The following is a 17,841-nucleotide window of genomic DNA, read 5'->3' on the forward strand; positions in this document are numbered from 1 at the left end:
ACGTTATCATCTAGAGACATTCAACTTTTAGGTATGGGTTAAAGGGAGCTTCAGCCATTTCCATGTAAATGGATGAGTAGAAATGCACACCCACTGGCAGAAGGGCAGAGAAAAGGACACAGCATCTGTCTCACACTCGGTCAGACACACACAACACCAGCCACATACAGTATGTAGATAGACTCTACACTGGCTCTGAACTAACAGTGCACACACATTGAACAACATACACAGCTTCAGTCTCTTAGTTCGGTCCATCACAGAGAGAGGTTTTAATGATGTCTGGGTGTCAGGTGCAGTAGCTGTGCGGGGCTGTGGCTTGTGTGTGTTTGCATGTGCATGCGTGTGAGTGTGTGTTAATGCATTTCTGTATATGTACTGTATATAAGAACATCTATGCGTGTGTGTTCCCCCTGTGTTAAGTGAGGGCGTACTCAAACGTCCCTTTCTCCAGCCCCTCAATGCCATCAGCCCAGTTGGAGGAAGGCATACTGCTGTAGGGGTCCAGCAGGATCCTGAAACACCTGACAATCAGCAGCCCCAGGAACACCAGCAGCATCCCCACGAAGGCAAACGCCGTCTTCTGCTCCAGAGTCAGAGAGTGCGCCATCATGTCGTTCCCGCTCATGGCAGCAAGGGAGTGGTTGTAGTGGACGCTACACATGATGGCAAACCAACATCTAGACGCCTCATCTCTCCTCTGATAGGGTCAGGCACTTATAAGCCTGCATGCTACCTGGTAAGAGATTATATAATGGCTTGAGATTAGTGCTTTGTTTTTGTGCAGAGAAGAAATCACTACCATTTAATCATCCAATTTCAATATTCAGCCTAAATGCTCGTACACTGCGTATGCTGTAGGAAATAAGGGTGGCAATATGATAGTGTAAATATAGGAATTACAAATTAAACGATGTGAAATGAGCTGACCATGAAACATAAATGGTTACAGGTATCTATAAATAGCTCTTGAATGTGGTATCAAACAGATGTCCCGAGACTTCAATCTCTCTCTCTCTCTCTCTCTCTCTCTCACTCGTCCCCTCTGGGAATTCCACAGAAAATTACAAAAAGCAAACATGAACAGAAGAGTGAGAGAGGCTGCATAAAAACGGGCTCAGTCACAACATCAAAAGGACATCAGTGCAACAATACTACACAAAACCATGGCTACATTCCTGTAAATCAAATCAGAATTGCAGTGAGTCGCGCTGCATAGCCCACTGTTAAACATGAGAAAAGGTTTTAACGTCAAAACACCACATCTCAAGAAGCTGTGACGTTATGCATGTTTGGTTAAGAAGAAAAGGCTCTCTACCTGTTGCGTGCGAGCTGATGCCTGCCAGACAGTGTAATTCCATTAGACAAGAAAACGGTGGAGATTGAGAAAACATAATGACAGAAATGATGTGGTCACACAACCAGAAAGCTTCCTTATTTCTTTCTCCCAAATCTTTTATGAGCATAAGCAGCAGGTGGCTCAAGTCAAGGGAGGGGAGGGGGCTAGATGGGAGAGGGAGGGTATATATAGGGACAGGGGATTAAAAACGAGAGAATGGGGAAAGACAGAGAAAGGAGAAGGAAGTAGAATGTTGAGTAAGAGAGAAAGACACTCTGCACAAGCATGCATGTATGTGTGTGTGTGTGTGTGTGTGTGTGAGAGAGAGAGAGAGAGAGAGAGAGAGAGGAAGGGAGGTAGGCTGAAAGAGAGAGACTGCATTGAGAGGTTCTGTGGTGTGGTTGTGTAAGGAAGAAAAGAAAAGCAGGCGTCTCACCGTCATTATCGTTCCATCCTCACAGACCTGTTGCTGCTGTTTCTCGTGAACAACTCCTCTTCATTTGAGCCCACAAACACATATCCATCGATCCATCCATTGTTCTCATATTGGATACACGAGGCTAACCTCTCATCAAAGCAAAAACATAGAGACACAGAGGGAAACAGAGAGAAAGAGAAGCGGCACAGATAGAGGTGGGATCAGGCTGTGATATGTGTCTCTTCTCAGAGAATCAGCTCCTCTCCTCATGCTCCCTTACTTGCTGCCTCCTACTCATTATCATTCTGTTTCTCTATCTCTCCCTCCAGAAGCACGCACGCTTGCTCCTGCTGCATGGCAACCACTTGTTAGTCTCACTCAGCTGGTCTGCTGCCTCAGTCATTCACAACATTCCCGCTCAGCAACGCCAGGATGGATGCAGCAGTATAAACAAGCAATCTGCCTCTTCTTTTTCTTCTCCTTCTCCTCCCCTCCCCTGGTTTATTTGGCTTTTCTCAAAATGACTCCCCTAAAATGTGACAGGAATACCATGGCTTAGCCAGCAGGAGAAATGCTGCCTCTCGCTGATCCTGACCAGTAAATGCTGCCGCAAAGGTATTTTTGGTACAGCAAAGCAATATCCTCAAAGCTTGGTTTGATGATGTGTTTTTAATTGGTGCAGCTTGCTCTGGTCAAATTGAATTAGCCCCTCTGCTCAAAGGCTTATGATTGCAAGCCCCCTGGACATGATGAGGGAGAAGAGACTGGCACTTAAAGAGACCCCAGTGAATGAAACACAGTATTACATAGGAAAACAAACAGCAGGTCAACTGATACCAGAATGCAGCAGTGTAGCCTCTAGCCATCTGTTACGTCAGTTATGCAGTGCAAATTCATATCAGAAATGTAGTTTTTGTCACATTGGTGCAGTGACTCGGATCTTAGGATATGCTTAGTGGGCCATCATTCCATGAGGGAGATGGCCATTCTTGGTAAGACGGCACTCAGCGGGTGAAACGCTCTTTATGAGAGCAATAACTCATGGTTTAGGAAGTAAATGAAGCTTTGTTTTTCTTTTTTGGCTATATAACTAGTACAAGATCAGTCTAAAAAAACAACAGGAGGTGATTGATTACATTCCTCACATTTACTCTCAAGGTTTTAAACCACTGCATTGCCTTTTTGGCGTTTTTGCTTGGGTCAGTAGGATTTTCTAGTTTAGATGTGGTGTTATCGTTGGGCAGGTTTAGCTGGAGTCAGATAGGAGAGCACCTCCTCCACTCTATTTGTCAAAGCATTTGAGTTTAAATTGGAGGTAGCTCCTACTCTTAAGCACAGAAAAAAAATTGTTTTATTTCAATGACGATCCTGGCAAAATAGATTAGGAGATGACAATTGTAATTGCATTCAATTCAATCAAACAGACAAGATTAAAATGTGAAACTATGGGCTCACAGTACAATAAAGTCTATGGTCTTCAGTGATGTGTCCAGTTAGTATGAATAGTATGATGCATAATGTATCCATAAGAGTGAATTTGCTGTTGCAGAGTAAACCCTCTCAAGTGTCCTTGAGGATTTCTCAGTCTTTTCTTATGAATATTGATGAAAATGAACACAACTTGATTGACTTAAATTACAGCAATTACATTTTTTTGATTGCCTCCATGATATTTGTCGCCACTCAGAACAAGCTTTTATGCAGTCGTTAGTATGCTGATGTGCTTTAGGCTCTTTTGGCTCCGGCACAGGAACAGCTGAGAAGCTCTGAACCTGTTGCATAAAGGACATTAAAATACTGTCCATAGGACATTAGGGTAAAGATTACCAGACTTTATCTCAGTCAGACAACCGGTCAGCAGCACTGATACTGATACTGAGAAGTGTAAAACGATGACTCTATTAACTGACTATTCTTACAGTATCCCCTTTAATGCTAATGGACTCAACACCACGCCGTGTTTTATGGTGTGATAATACAATCTGTAGGACAAGGTACAAAGAAAGATGCAGTGAAATACCAAGGATTTAAAATACTTAGGATTCCACCTATTAGGATTCCCCCATTAGACTGACTGCAGCAATTGCTAATCCTCCTGGGGTCCACAAATTAATTAAATTTACAGGATCCATTGTAAGTTTAATTTCCACTGTTAAAAGACAAGCATAGCACATTTCAATCCCATTGAGAGGATTTGATTATCTATAATAAACACTTTAATTAACAATATGCTATAATGGTGCCAAGGTGATGGTGATGGGACAGACTGGCTTGTGAACAGGCACATCACATCATACAGTACATGTGAGTCTTATTCTAGTAATGGGGCCGTCCAGTAACAGGGTTTTTAGCTGTCTGGTAAAGCCAAAAGTCAAAAATTGCTATTTCTTCAAAGATGACCACAAAACCTCTGTTTTTGCATCTCTAATTGAGGTTAGAGTTACGCATAAGGACTCCAGGGAGGTTCAGGATAGTGTTAAGTTTAAGAGGAGGTATATAATCAACTTTTTAGGTGAAAATTATGATAAGTTATGGGTTGACTACAAAGCAACCCAGTAAAACCTCTGTTAAACCTCTGTCAGTCTGAGCCACAGGAGGATGGCAATGTCTTCGTTAGGTTTTTGCAAAGACACCCTAATGTTTCTCATGATAAATTGGATAACATTTTAGCCTGGACTGTTTCCAAGGGAGCCATTACAGAGAACTCTGTTGTAATAACTATTGACTCCAGGAGGAATCAGGTCCACAGAGACCTAGCCTGCAGTTTCTACCCGGACTGTGCTGAGACATCATTATTACAGTTTTATCTGCAAATGCGGCGGGATTCCTTAATTTTTTCTCTCTGCTACTCAAATATTGTGACATTAGGAGTCACCTTCCAGTTTACATTTCTACCTGCAGCTCCTAAATGCACTATATGATCCAAAATGACAAAAATGCAGAACATTTGCACTTATTCTTCTTTAGTGAAGCCATTATCATTTTTCAGCACTCTTGGCATCCAACACTATATGGATTGTGCAGCATTCCTAGGTGGGATGTATACTACTTCAAACAATTAACTTGCAAAGGAAATGTATTATCAGTTTACTGACTTGGTGTTTCATTTATAGAGTAATACATGTATGTTCAAGGTTAATTCTGCTGCTATATTGTAGGTCAATCTGATGGTTAGCAATCCAGTGTGTTTGCAATCCACCCCTTCATCACACCTGACTCAGCAATGAGGCCAGTTTCTGAATGAGGTCAAAATTAAACGCACACATGCAGATTGCACATATGTTGCACTAATTGTTGTAATTGTTGCGTTCTAGTACGCTTATGGCTAACATTTCTCCTTATTTTCAATGAATGCAGAGATTTAACCAACCAAAATTCAAAATGTCAATGCATTTCTTTATAGGACTCATTTTTAGATAATATAGCAAGCATCTGGGTCAGAGAAGCGCCCTGGTAGATAGGCCTTAATTACTGACACAGATAAAACACTGTCTGCATCATGTGTCTGTAGTGTGAACTGGTTGTGAAAGGGATTAGCGAGATAGAAACTGGCTTGGCTGACAGTGATGACTGTGCATTTTTCCTCAAAATATATAGAAAGATGACGTATGAAAAAAGCACAATTTTGAAACAGGCTATAGAGTCTGTTTACATAGGGGAAGTCACACAAGAGAGGCACTCTCTCCTCTCCAAACAAATACCATTTATGTGCCCTTAAGCAAGGCACTTCAGCAACTGCCCCGGTGGAGCTGCTTGCTTCCCAATAGCAGACTACAAGACTGTATTGTTTTTCTTGGCTGCTCCAAGATGTAATGTGTGTAGGTGTCTAAATGTCAGCGCTGCACTTCTGTCCAGTCTTGGCCTCAGGACAAAAAAATCATGGTCTTGGCCTCATACCTCAAAAATTTGAACGTGTAAGAGATGGACAAAGATCTCTGTAGGAGTACACACTAGGCTACTCTAGGTTGTCGACTTTCTGTGGAAGTCCAATTCAGATTGCCTATGTTTTTGCTGCTTGCTGTCCCACAGTACTAGACCTACTGTGCAGATTCTGTACAAATGTTACAGAATATATTGTATCAAGAAAATGAAATTACTCTCCCATTAGAGTAATGGTGTACCAATCAATAGTTTCAGGAATGATGAATTGGCTTGGCTTTATACGATAATCAATATGGCAAACATTTTTCTTCTGACACTGCTGGTGTGCTGCTTTGAATATATACAGTGCTATACTATAGGTATTATTACTGAATTACACTCATTCCAATTAGAAAACAAATGTACAACTATATCATTAAAATAGGAGTTTTAAAAGACAGCATTCATGGATCTTGGAAAATAATTGACATGATCTGGCCTTGGTCTTGTACTTGGATCAGAACTGCTTTAGGTCTTGCACAGGGCTTGGCCTTGTTTCGGTCTGGACTGGAGTGATGTAGCACAGGTGGGCGATCAGAGACCAGGCATGTATGTACCATATCTATTAGAAGGTATTTGTTTCTTCCCATGGCTATAGTTTTGCATTTTATCTGTCCACCCCCCCCTCCCCTCCCGAACGCTCACGCACGCACGCACACCTCATCCCACCCACATGGTCTGCATGCTCAGCAGGGAATTTAATTGCTGACTCCTCAATCCATGTTTGCCAACCACGGAGAAATCTGTGCAATCTCTTGATTTGTGGGCATAAAATATTCACACTTTATCTCTGCATTCCTCTCCTCTTCGCCCCTCCCTCCCATATTCTATTCTATTCTATTCTATTGACCAAGGCCCCCTCTGTATTTTGTGCATAGGCTGCCTAGCAACACATTCCAAGTCTCGCGTTGGAGGCAAAAATCGCCGCTGCACATTTTGAACTGCGTAGCGACAGGGGCATCTTGCGTTGTGTGAGGCAAACAAACCTCAACATGGCAGATGTTATAACTCTTGATGATGACCTAAAGCAAGAGGAAACCGCTGTGCACATCCCGGTTGAAACCGAGGAATCATCTCAAGACACCACCAATGGCGTGAAAACGTAACTGAAAATGTTTTATTGATCCATCCCGTCTGTGCAGCGGTTAGCTAACGTTAGCTAAGATGGAGTCCTGTGTAGCTAAGCTAGCTAATGTTAGCGAAGAAGCATTGTAACGTTAAGGTTAGGCCTACAGTGCCTTGTGTAATAGATGTTAGCTAGTTAACATGGCGCCCGAAGGCTATTTTATGTGTAGAGTCTCAAAATTATGTCACATTTAGGCTAGGTGGTACAGTGCAATAGCGCACCTGTAGTGGGTGTGAATCTCAGTTTGTTTTGCTAGCTTGGTAGCTAACGTTAGCTAACAATACCGAGTCCAAAGCCAGCGAGTTAAACATATGTCAGTTGACTTAGTCAAATATGCCGGATTCAGCTCACATGATGATACCGCTACAGCCAACATTAGCGTTCCTGCTAAACCCCGCTCAGCTCATCAGTCTGCAGTAATGTTTACATTCGTGAGTTGTGCTGAGGTAACGTTAGCTGCATATGGCTACGTTATGCTACACTATCAACCAATGAATGAATGACTATTCTCTTTGCCCCATCACAGTTTGAAATGCCCGTTAATATAACTGCGGTTAGTGATTGTGGTTTTGAGTTAGGCTATACTCTGACTTACTGCTTAATACGTTTTGTAGAGAAGCTGAAGAAACCCAGGCACCCAAAGAAAAGCCTGAACCTAAAGAGAAGTCCTCTGGGAGCAGAAGAGGAAACCGCTACCATCCCTACAAAGACAAACATGGTGGTGCGGGAGACAAGAAGGGTGCTCACAGGAACCGGGTGTTCATCAGCAACATCCCCTATGATATGAAGTGGCAGGCTATTAAAGATCTAATGCGCGAGAAAGGTAATTTCTCAGGATGTTAGGGCGATGCTTTCCCCCTCTCTGTCTCTTCAGCTGATCAGAAGTTCTTGACCTCTCTTCCTTTGTTACCAGATGGATCACCCTGCTTATAGTAGTAGTCAATTAGATGTTCTTACCTTTCTCTGGATGCCCTTAGTGCAGATGGTAGGGAACCAGCATAGTGCGATATTAGCTTACTGGAGTTTTACTTAACTCTTGGTTGGACACCAATTTAGTTTGGACTGATATGTCTGTGAGAAAAGGAAGATGAGCTTAGTTATTTTGAGAACTTGTTTTATGGTATTGTCAGCTCCTAAATGTAACCTCAAACCAGTAGTAGTATTGACTGTTGTATGATTTTGTTGCATCTGTTGTAAGGTGAACCTTAATTCTATAAATGAAACTATTGTTATGCTCTACCTTCTGAACTATGGGGTTTTAATAAGCCTTTTGAAAGGTGAGAGGACAGTTTCAAAACTCTCAACTGCCATCAATGGAATCTTGTTGACCAACTGATCAATATTGAAGTCTTTTGAATTTCCCAGGTTGAATGTAGCTGTGTTTCTCTCTGGCCTTGGCCTGTGGGTGTCTCAGTCACTGCCCAGAAAGGCATGGTGTTGTCTGGTGGGATGTTGGTCTGGGCTGACTGTTGATCATTAATGGGACATCTCCATCTGTAGCGGCATTGCCAAGGCCAACGGCGACGTGAAGACTTGGTGACTTAAATCCCTTTGTTCTCTTGGTATTTTTCCTTTGTATGTCTCATGTAGTTGGTGAGGTTACATACGTGGAGCTCTTTAAGGATGCTGAAGGAAAGTCAAGGGTAAGTGATGTGGTCAACTTGCTGCACGAGGTTTTAAATGCCCTCAGCAGTCTCTTTATCATCAAGTGCTCTTTTAGGTACTGATCCTTTGGGTCTGTCTACGATATGTTACTGAACTGGAGATAGGTTGTGTTTAGAGCCTGATAGATGGCTAATGATTGATTTTCATTTGAAAGGGAGATGTCTCGTTGATTCTGGAAAAGTAGCCTAACGAACTCATCTAAGAGTACACCTTTGTTTTTGTTGTTGTCATTTCAATTGGTGTCAAAGTTTGTCTGTTTGGCCATTTTCCAAAGGGAAATGTGGATTGCGTGATTTGTCTTATTTATTGACCCTGACTGTCTCAAAATCTTACATTACAATTCTTTTATATAGCACAACTCTCTCTTCAAAGGAACAAAACACTTCTGTAAGATATTGTAGATTTTTCGATATTTAACTTAAAGAAAACATGCCATATAGGCATACTATACACTGTTTTGCTTTATTGTCATGGTAAAACTGGTTATACCAAACTAGGTATTATATGAATCTACTAATGCATTTCTAATTTTCTACCTTCATATTTCATTTCAGTGCACACCATTCAAATGTTTTAACCAAGTTTAAGTTAAATCACAGTGCATAGGTGTGTTTGTGTGACACGGGTTATCCCAAACCTTTTTCTAGCCCTACTGTCATTTTTTAAAGACCAAAATTGTAAACTAGCAACAGTGTTGTGCTTTGGATAATGACAAGAATATGCACTTATTGGGCTTTAAATCATAAGTTTAAAACACACTTGATCACTAACAAAAGCCTGCTGGTTCAAGCTGGCAACCAAATATTTGGCCAACATGCAGTATAGAAAATACTAGAAGCATGTTGATAAATTAAGTTTATAATGTTCATGTGCTTTGTTTTGATTGTAACGGTGTTTTGTTTACTCCCTCCACTCTGGATGTATGTGCTACCTGAACTCCATAATTCTCCTTGGTTAGGGTTGTGGGTAAGAAACTGCATCATATTCTCTAATTTAGATTTTTTTTTTTTTATCTCAAATTTGCATGGCCTCATGTGATGTCTCTGTTGTCTCTGCCTCTCCAGTGTGGTGGAGTTCAAAGATGAAGAGTTTGTGAAGAAGGCAATAGAAACTATGAACAAGCATGACCTGAGCGGACGGCCACTCAACATCAAGGAGGTAGGAACGATTTAGGGCAATTATGGCATAAAAATGATAATCCCAATTATTTTTTGCTTCATGATTATCAATCAGGATTATTTGTTTCAGTTTCAGGAAACACAATTATTATATTGCACTTTTCCAACATATATTTTCACTTTTTCACTTTTTTCAGTGTAGTATTTCTCAAAATAGCAGCAGCTAGAAAGTAAAATTTTCACTCTTGCTGTCTTACGCTTATTATATAAAGCAAACTTTGCCTTGTTTGTCGCCATCTTGTTTAAAACCAGAGTATCTCCAAATAACAGACAAAGATCCATTTAGGAACTAAAATAACGTTTTTCACATTCAGACTCGGGAGAAGAATTTTTCTCTCTGACATTGGGCCGATCCATTCTTTTCCACGTTGCTTGCCGCTGCGTTTTTCCAAAGATGGTCTCTGATGGTTTCTCTCTTTCTTTCCCACCGGAGCTGCATGCTTCTCCACCTAAACTTTTGTTTTGGTCACATTTGGGTGCACGTGCATTCAAAGGTTGTGACTGGTCACGCATTATGGAAGCGCTTAATGTACCACACTTTTACCACACTGTACTGAACTTTCAGTGAATTGAAAATATAATAAACATTTAATATTGCAGAATAACTCAATTATTAATCGTGGAAACAGAAAATTGCAATATACAATTATCTAGGGTTAATTGTGCAGCCGTAGAGCAATTGGATAAATATTTGACTGCATCATATTGGTAGTATCATAGTGACAAGATGGAAATGAAAATGTTCTTGCTATATTATCTTGGATTAGAGATAAATTGTAATATTTTTTTCTTACACAAGGACCCTGATGGGGAACATGCGCGGCGCGTGCTGCAGCGCATGGGAGGAATACACCAGGGAGGTCGAGGACAGGAAGGGGGGCCAGGCGGGATGAACCTGCCACCCTCCATTGCCAACAACCCCAACATCCCACCTGAGGTCATCAACTCGCTGCAGGGTGGACGACTGGGCACCACCGTGTTTGTGGCCAATGTGAGGACACAGTAGTACAGTCTCCAAATCTGGCTAAAAATGATTGTACATGATCATTACAAATCGCTGTGTTCTATTGTTGTTTTGCAGCTGGATTTCAAGGTGGGCTGGAAGAAGTTAAAGGAGGTGTTTAGCATGGCAGGTGTGGTGAAACGGGCCGATGTAAAGGAGGATAAGGACGGCAAGAGCAGAGGAATGGGAACGGTCACTTTTGAGCAGCCACTGGAGGCTGTACAGGCCATATGTATCCTACAGAATCCAGTATCAAAACAGAAACACACACATGCACACAGCAGTCCTTTCCAGTTTTATAGCAACCTTCTCCTTGACTCTGGACTCAGCCATGTTCAATGGACAGATGCTGTTTGACAGACAAATGCATGTTAAAATGGTATGTTATCATTGGTTATCTTATCACTCTACTGAAGTTGTACAGAGCATGTTAAAATGTGTTTTTACATTTATGTTGTGTTGTTTTATAGGATGAGAAATCTCTTCCACCTGATGATTTCCGTCAAGCAGAAAAAGCACCTCAGTTACCGAGTAAGTAAACTGTAGTCCCTCTGTCAGTTGTTAAAACCAAATTCATGTCTATCAGTTCTGACAGGTTTACAGGTTCGGAGAACTTGCCACATGCTGACAAACAGTAAAGATGCCGTGCTCATACCAAATGACTAGTTATAGTTATACCTCTAAATGCTGACTGATGAAGCTGTATTCTATACCCACAATTACCTTTTTTCTCTTACTGTAATAAATCATGGCATGTCAGGTCACCACTTGAATAGGATTCCACTCAGGCTTGTTGAAAAACAATGTCTTCCAGAACAGGCCTGAGAAAAGAAATGGTTATTGCCATGGCAGTGGAATAGGAAGTAGAGTAGCCTACTTAAGAACTTTAGAAACCATTAATGTTTGTAACCATAAAAGTTACAAACATTTATTGAGAGAGCACAAAAACATTTTTCTAGTGGATTCCTATGGAGGATCTGTAATTCTGTTGCTATCTATATTCTCCTTGATGCATAATGTATTCATACATTTATGCATAAGTGCTACAATTAAACTGTCCTTTTTTTTTTTATTGTTTGTTTTGTGTGTAGGGGGTCTAGGGGGTATTGGGATGGGACTAGGACCAGGAGGGCAGCCTATTAATGCCAACCGTCTGAGTGGAGGAGGAGGCATGGGCTCTATGGGGCCTGGAGGTCAGTCAGCTCTGTAGTCTCTAGGTGGGAAACGCTCCCACATACTACACTACACAACATACAACATACATATGCCAGCGTTTGTGACGAGCCTCGATAATGACATTGTGAACAGGACAAGATGTGTAAATGCTAATTGAAGAGGTTTAGTATAATTTTGTATAGTTTTGCATTCTTCATTTGATTATTCTTTTTTGTAAATATAATTGTATCATTCCTGATAAGTCTAAACAACAATCATTGAATCGGACAGAACTAGATGGTCAACACATTCACACCACAACACAGCATTCATCAACAACATCAACAACTTTGAGCAGCATTCTCTTAATACTTAATGCAAAGCAAACAAACATACTCAGTTAATGTGTAAACCATTAAACCATCAGCTCTTGGCAGCCATACTTACTTGGCTCATCCAGTGACCCTGCAGCAGTCTGAATGTGGGTTATAGAGATAAGAAAAGTAGAGTTGCTAAAAACTAAAATTCTGGGCTTTACCAAACTGCTAGGTTTTAGGAACTGGCTGACACTGCTCCCAAAAGTTAGCTATCCATAGATACGTACCCATTGACACGGCTTTGACTGACTTGCTGGTTCTCTGCCTTAGGTATGGATGTTCCAGGTTACGGTGGAATGAACAGACTTGGAGGAGGTAAGGTTTTCACTAGCTTTCATTGCTGTCTCTGTGTGAATTATTGGACTGGTGGGACTATCCTCTCCTTTCTGTGGAGGGAATGGGAGAGCGCTGGTGAAACTTTGTGCTGCCTTTGATAGGTATGAGCGGTGGAGGGAGCTTCGGGGGCATGGACAGCATGGGCAACATGGGTGGCTATGGAGGGAGAGACATGGCGCCCATTGGCAGGATGGGAGGTACGGGAGTATGCTCGCTCCAAGTGTGCAGAGATGTGATTCAGTGACTTCCTCTAACATTATAAATCTTAACATGCACCTCTGTGTGTCTTTGGAAACTTCAGCGTTTTGTAAAGTTTACTTGTATTTTTTCCTCTGTGTTTAGATATGTACCGGTCAGGGATGGGTGGAATGGATCGGGACTTTGGCCGCAGTGACATGCCGATGAATCGAGGATTTGGGGACTCATTTGGAGGAATGGGTAAGTACAGTGACATTCTGACTTCAAACAACCCTGAACTACATCCATACTGAACCACCAGACAGCAGAGGCTAAGCAAGGTCTTGTCTGTAGTTTGGCTTTGAGCTGAGAAGGGGTTTTGGGGTTGTTTGTGTGCTGTTCTTTTTGTGGGCTGACTGTTGTGTTTGCATGCTGTTGTGATGCTGTTGTATATTATGGTGTAATCTAATGTGCGCCGGCTTGCATTCTCTCCCTTATGAGGAGGTGGAAGTTTTGGAGGAGGCATGGGCAGTTCTGGCATGGGACACATGGGGACTGGATTAGGTACGTCAGATATTCCATCCTTCATTTTCTTTTCTCCATGGATCCTCTATCTCAGCTCGTCAATTTACCCTCACTTATAGATACAGAAGGGGTACTTGTGAGCTACAGCCAACTATGCTACTAGTCTCTTTATGGCAGTTGGCATTCAAAAGGTAATAACCCTTACAATATTACCTTCTGTTGACAGCTAATACAACCAGACATGTAAAAGAAGAAATGACTACTATCATGACAGGTTAAATGAAATATAAAATGGATGCTGGGTGACGGGGTGGCCTCGTAGTTAGAGAGACGGCCCTTCAGCTAGAGGACCTGGGTTCAAGCCCCTGTGTGTGCAAGCACTGGCCCTGCTGAGGTGTCGCTGAGCGAAAACATGTTCGGACTTCCCTGTGGAGGGGGGGGGTGGCAAACAAGGAATTTATCGAAGTATCACATCACAATTATTTACTATTATTTAAAAATATCTAAAAAATATTCGTATTGCTAATATGAATCAACAAGCATGGGACAAATGTGTATCCAAATAGTGTTTTGTCTCTTTTTAAATGATTTATTTATTTTTTTTGCCCCTGCTGCTTCAGTTTACCTCTCCATGTGTAATCTCACCTAAATCATTCATCTCATAACATGTGTAATTTAACAAAATAAGTGTCATTCCACAGCTATAGTATGAATAACTAAAATAGTCCTTATTTAGGCTGGTCTTGCATAATGCTGGAGGCTTGCCCTCCATTCTCCTTGCTCTATTAAAGAAAAACATTGAGATTTTGCCCATTTTCAGTGACTAGCAATGACTTTCCATCTGCCCCAACATTAGTTCCATCCTTTGCTTTGTCAGAAACTTTTAATTGAAATAGACTTCTCATAGCTCCCAGTGTCTCCAAAGTAAGTTATCTGTCATTGTGACGATAATGTGAGCGCTATTGTGTAGAAAATTTGCATGGAGACTTTCAGAAAACTAAATTTGGACGATAGAGAAAATGGACCATAATGCTGATAGTCATTTTTTATTATTTCCGAAGGCATGATCAGAATGTGAGAGGCTAGATTACCGAGTTGAGCGTTGTAGGTGGATACGTGACCTAGGTCTGCTTGGTCTACATAATATTATAGCGCCTATAAGAATTACTTTCCTTAGTCTAATTGTATTCTTGTAAATATTCATGACTGGGAGGTAGGCGTACAAATTAATGTGCTGCGCTTTATTCTGTTAAGTCAAAAAGCCTGAACATAAATATGCATTGAGGGTTGAGAAAATCGTAGCTTGCATTTAATGGACTTGGACACGTAAGGTGGTTCCAAGTCTGCACTCCCTGTACAAACAATGTAGCCGGCCATGTTGGACTTTCATGACAACTAAAGCTTTGCGTTGATGGAATACCAAGGCAGGGACAAATCAGAGACTTTTGACAGTGTTTAGATGCACTTTAATGACACTTTTCAACTTAATTGGAGGAAATGGGAGTTGCGGGGTTAAGCACAAGACTGTGAAACTTGATGTTATGGTATCAATGTGTAAATGTGCTGAAATGGTAAAACGTATCCATTTATTATGCAAGGCAATTATGATGGTATTAGGAGAAACTGAATCGCTGGTATGATCTTGAAATCCCTGTCCTTATAACTGTGCAGCCAGCCTGTGCAGGGCTAGGACAGTGCTGTATCCTCCATATACTGCAGCGTCTAAGAACACAGCAGAGGGGTTCCTCGTCTCAGATGCTCACTTAATAAGTGTGTGTGTGTTTGTGTGTGTCCATTGCAGGTGGCGGAATGGGCAATATGTCGATGGACCGTATGGGCTCCAGCTTTGACCGTATGGGCATGGCAGGAATGGAGATGAACCGCGGCTTTGGAGGCTATGGAGGAGGGGGAGGTTCCCACATGGGCGGAGGCATGTCCGACAGAGGCTCTGGGTCCAAGGGGGGCTGTCAGATCTTTGTGCGAAATGTAAGTGCAGCAAGTTAGATATGTACATTGCAGATGGTTCTGCTAGTATAGTGAAAAGGAAGCTGTCAAGTAGGGTCAGTTACAGAGCCACTTCTGAGACTTCCCCAACTGATTTAATATATATTTCAGTTGATTAATATAGTATTTTCTCTTTGTGTTGATACTCTCGCATTAATTGAGGTCCTGATAGGCAAGAACTCATACTCTTGCCATGCATTAAATTTAAATGTAAATGGTAATGATACTGTAAATGACTAATTAATTCTAGGATTGGTTTGTTTAGATTAATTACCTGGTGCTGTACTTAACAGTAGGATTTGAAAGTTGTGAGATAATTTTCCCACTCTTCCTAGTCCTTCTGCTTTAATAATCCATTTGTATATGCTTTATTGGTGTACTCATCTTATTTATCCTATGCTGTGTTGATCTCTCCCAGCCTCAGGTATAATATGTTGATGCAGTTTCTTCGTTTGTGTTGCAGCTGTCATATGATCTTACTTGGCAAAAGCTGAAAGAGAAGTTCAGTCACTGCGGTACGTCCTTAAATATGAATCTAATCTTTATTGCTGATGCATTTGCACAACTCAAACATTAACTTATTTCCTTCTGACATTGACACATGGATCATATACGAACAAGGATCCCAATATAATATCAGGTTTTGGATTTATCTGCACTGTGAAACATTGTGGTGTCAGCATTTGAAACAGTTAACTCATTCCTGTCTGTGTATTGCAGGCCAGGTAATGTTTGCAGAGATCAAGATGGAGAATGGGAAGTCAAAGGGCTGTGGGACGGTGAGGTTCGACTCTCCAGAGAGTGCCGAGCAGGCCTGTAGGATGATGAATGGAACCAAGATCAACGGCCGAGAGGTGGATGTCCGTATAGATCGTAACGCCTAGAGCTTTCGTAGAAGTCACACTAACACACGTCCACATTCAACCCTCTCGCCAATGAGCTTTTGTTTTGTTTTAAAAACACAGTTATTCCATATCTCCATTATGTCCACTGTTTCACAAACTTTTGTTTATATATTAAGATTTTTTTTTTTTTTCATCTGTTTTGTAAACCCTTTTTAATTTGTGGGGCAGTTAATTGAACAAATAAACTTTTTTAATTTTTAAACCTGGTGGTTGTAAAATCTACTGAGATCAAAGTCTTCAAGGTGTTCATCATCCCAGTGTGTGTTTAGCTGAACCTGAGGTGTAGTTCTGTTAAACATGATTGCTTCTCATTGCACTACATAAAATGACCTCTTGAAGTGTGAAACTCCTTATTGCTCATGAAGGCAGCAGGGAATTATCAGGTAATGGTCTCTAACCCTTTTCACATGAAGCTATATGAATTTCCCTACCTTCATGATCAATTGTAATTTTATTTCAGCAAAAGCTTTTGTCCAAGTCAAGGGTTTCCATATTTGATTCAACTGGCATCGTTACAGATCTCAGTGCTAAAATACCTATGATGTCCACATAAACTTTGCAGGGTCAGGTGTAAACAACCTTGATAAAAACTTGCGTAATTCTATTTTTACCAGTTAGGCAATAGAAGACAAGTGGAAAGTTTTAGTGGTTTTTTTTTTGTTGCTATTTATGGCTCCTTCCACCTTCTTCCTTGCGGGCAATAAGGGCCTGCTCATAAAAGCTTATCAGAATTAGATGATGCCTCCTCTTTTGTTTTCACTCACCCACCCATTTGGAATAAAAGACAAGGCCACGTGAGTTCAGTTGGCACCTTTATTTCCTGAGTTTGATTGGTCAGTTGTTCTGGGTTCATTCACACTCAGCAGCCAAAGCCCGTTTTCTATTTTCTTATGCAGCTCCTTCAAATGTACATGCTGCCATTTTCTTTTATTTCAAAGCACTGAATTACGCTGAACAAAAATATAAACGCAACACTTTTGTTTTTGCTCCCATTTTTCATGAGTTGAAATAAAAGATCTAAGACTTTTTCTATGCACACAGAAGGCTTATTTCAAATTTTGTTCACAAATTTGTTTAAATCCGTGTTAGTGAGCACTTCTCCTTTGCCAAGATAATCCATCCACCTGACAGGTGTGGCATATCAAGATGCTGATTAAACAGCATGATTATTGCACAGGTGTGCCTTGGGCTGGTCACAATAAATGGCCACTCTAAAATGTGCAGTTTTATCTTGAAAAAAGACATTTATTAGGCACTGAACTATGGATCTCACATGACTAGGGCTACAGATATGCATTTTTTGAAAACCAGTCAGTATCTGGTGTGTATCTGGTGTGCATAGAAAAAGTCTTAGATCTTTTATTTCAACCTATGAAAAATGGGAGCAAAACCAAAAGTGTTGCGTTTATATTTTTGTTCAGTGTATATAGGGGGCCTTGAGTGAGACAAGACATTTCAAAACTGGATGAGAGTCTTCATTTTGTGATAAATAAACGTCCTGGTCTGGATCTTGAGAGTCTCACACAAGAGAATGATCTTGGGCACTTTTTTCCACTTACAGTAAAATATATTACTAATAAAGACCATCCTCTTTAAGAGATGTGACCAGCACACTTCTTCCACTGTATCTTTTGAATATGTGAGTGGCCGAATGTGCTTCCATATAATTTGAAGATTCTTTTGGTTTGACCCTGTTTTTTTGGACGGACTAT

At 41.0% G+C, this 17,841-nt stretch overlaps 2 protein-coding genes across 2 annotated transcripts; one reads left to right on the forward strand and one right to left on the reverse strand.

Moving 5' to 3' along the window:
- Window positions 1–418: 418 nt before the first annotated feature.
- Window positions 419–664, reverse strand: ctxn2 (cortexin 2). Its single transcript, XM_071901515.1, has one exon. The coding sequence runs from the start codon at window positions 662–664 to the stop codon at window positions 419–421; it is 246 nt and encodes an 81-aa protein (XP_071757616.1).
- Window positions 665–6,626: 5,962 nt separating this feature from the next.
- On the forward strand, window positions 6,627–16,331 carry myef2 (myelin expression factor 2). Its single transcript, XM_078284728.1, has 17 exons — window positions 6,627–6,780; window positions 7,419–7,627; window positions 8,395–8,447; window positions 9,428–9,435; window positions 9,534–9,627; window positions 10,447–10,638; window positions 10,729–10,882; window positions 10,980–11,029; window positions 11,121–11,181; window positions 11,742–11,843; window positions 12,453–12,497; window positions 12,620–12,715; window positions 12,861–12,956; window positions 13,197–13,259; window positions 15,022–15,206; window positions 15,688–15,739; window positions 15,945–16,331. Exons 1-17 carry the CDS (start codon window positions 6,671–6,673, stop codon window positions 16,106–16,108), a joined length of 1,734 nt encoding a protein of 577 aa, XP_078140854.1. The 5' UTR covers window positions 6,627–6,670; the 3' UTR covers window positions 16,109–16,331.
- The last annotated feature ends 1,510 nt before the right edge of the window (window positions 16,332–17,841 follow it).

This window comes from Centroberyx gerrardi, chromosome 1 (assembly GCF_048128805.1).
Source record: "Centroberyx gerrardi isolate f3 chromosome 1, fCenGer3.hap1.cur.20231027, whole genome shotgun sequence".
Classification (NCBI taxonomy): Eukaryota; Metazoa; Chordata; class Actinopteri; order Beryciformes; family Berycidae; genus Centroberyx; species Centroberyx gerrardi.

Coding starts and splice junctions, on each gene's coding strand:
- ctxn2 (XM_071901515.1), bottom strand. CDS start 664: ATGTGTAGCGTCCACTACAACCACTCCCTTGCTGCCATGAGCGGGAAC.
- myef2 (XM_078284728.1), top strand. CDS start 6,671: ATGGCAGATGTTATAACTCTTGATGATGACCTAAAGCAAGAGGAAACC. Junction 11,844..12,452: donor GGGCTCTATGGGGCCTGGAG/GTCAGTCAGCTC, acceptor TCTCTGCCTTAG/GTATGGATGTTCCAGGTTAC. Junction 13,260..15,021: donor ACACATGGGGACTGGATTAG/GTACGTCAGATA, acceptor TGTCCATTGCAG/GTGGCGGAATGGGCAATATG.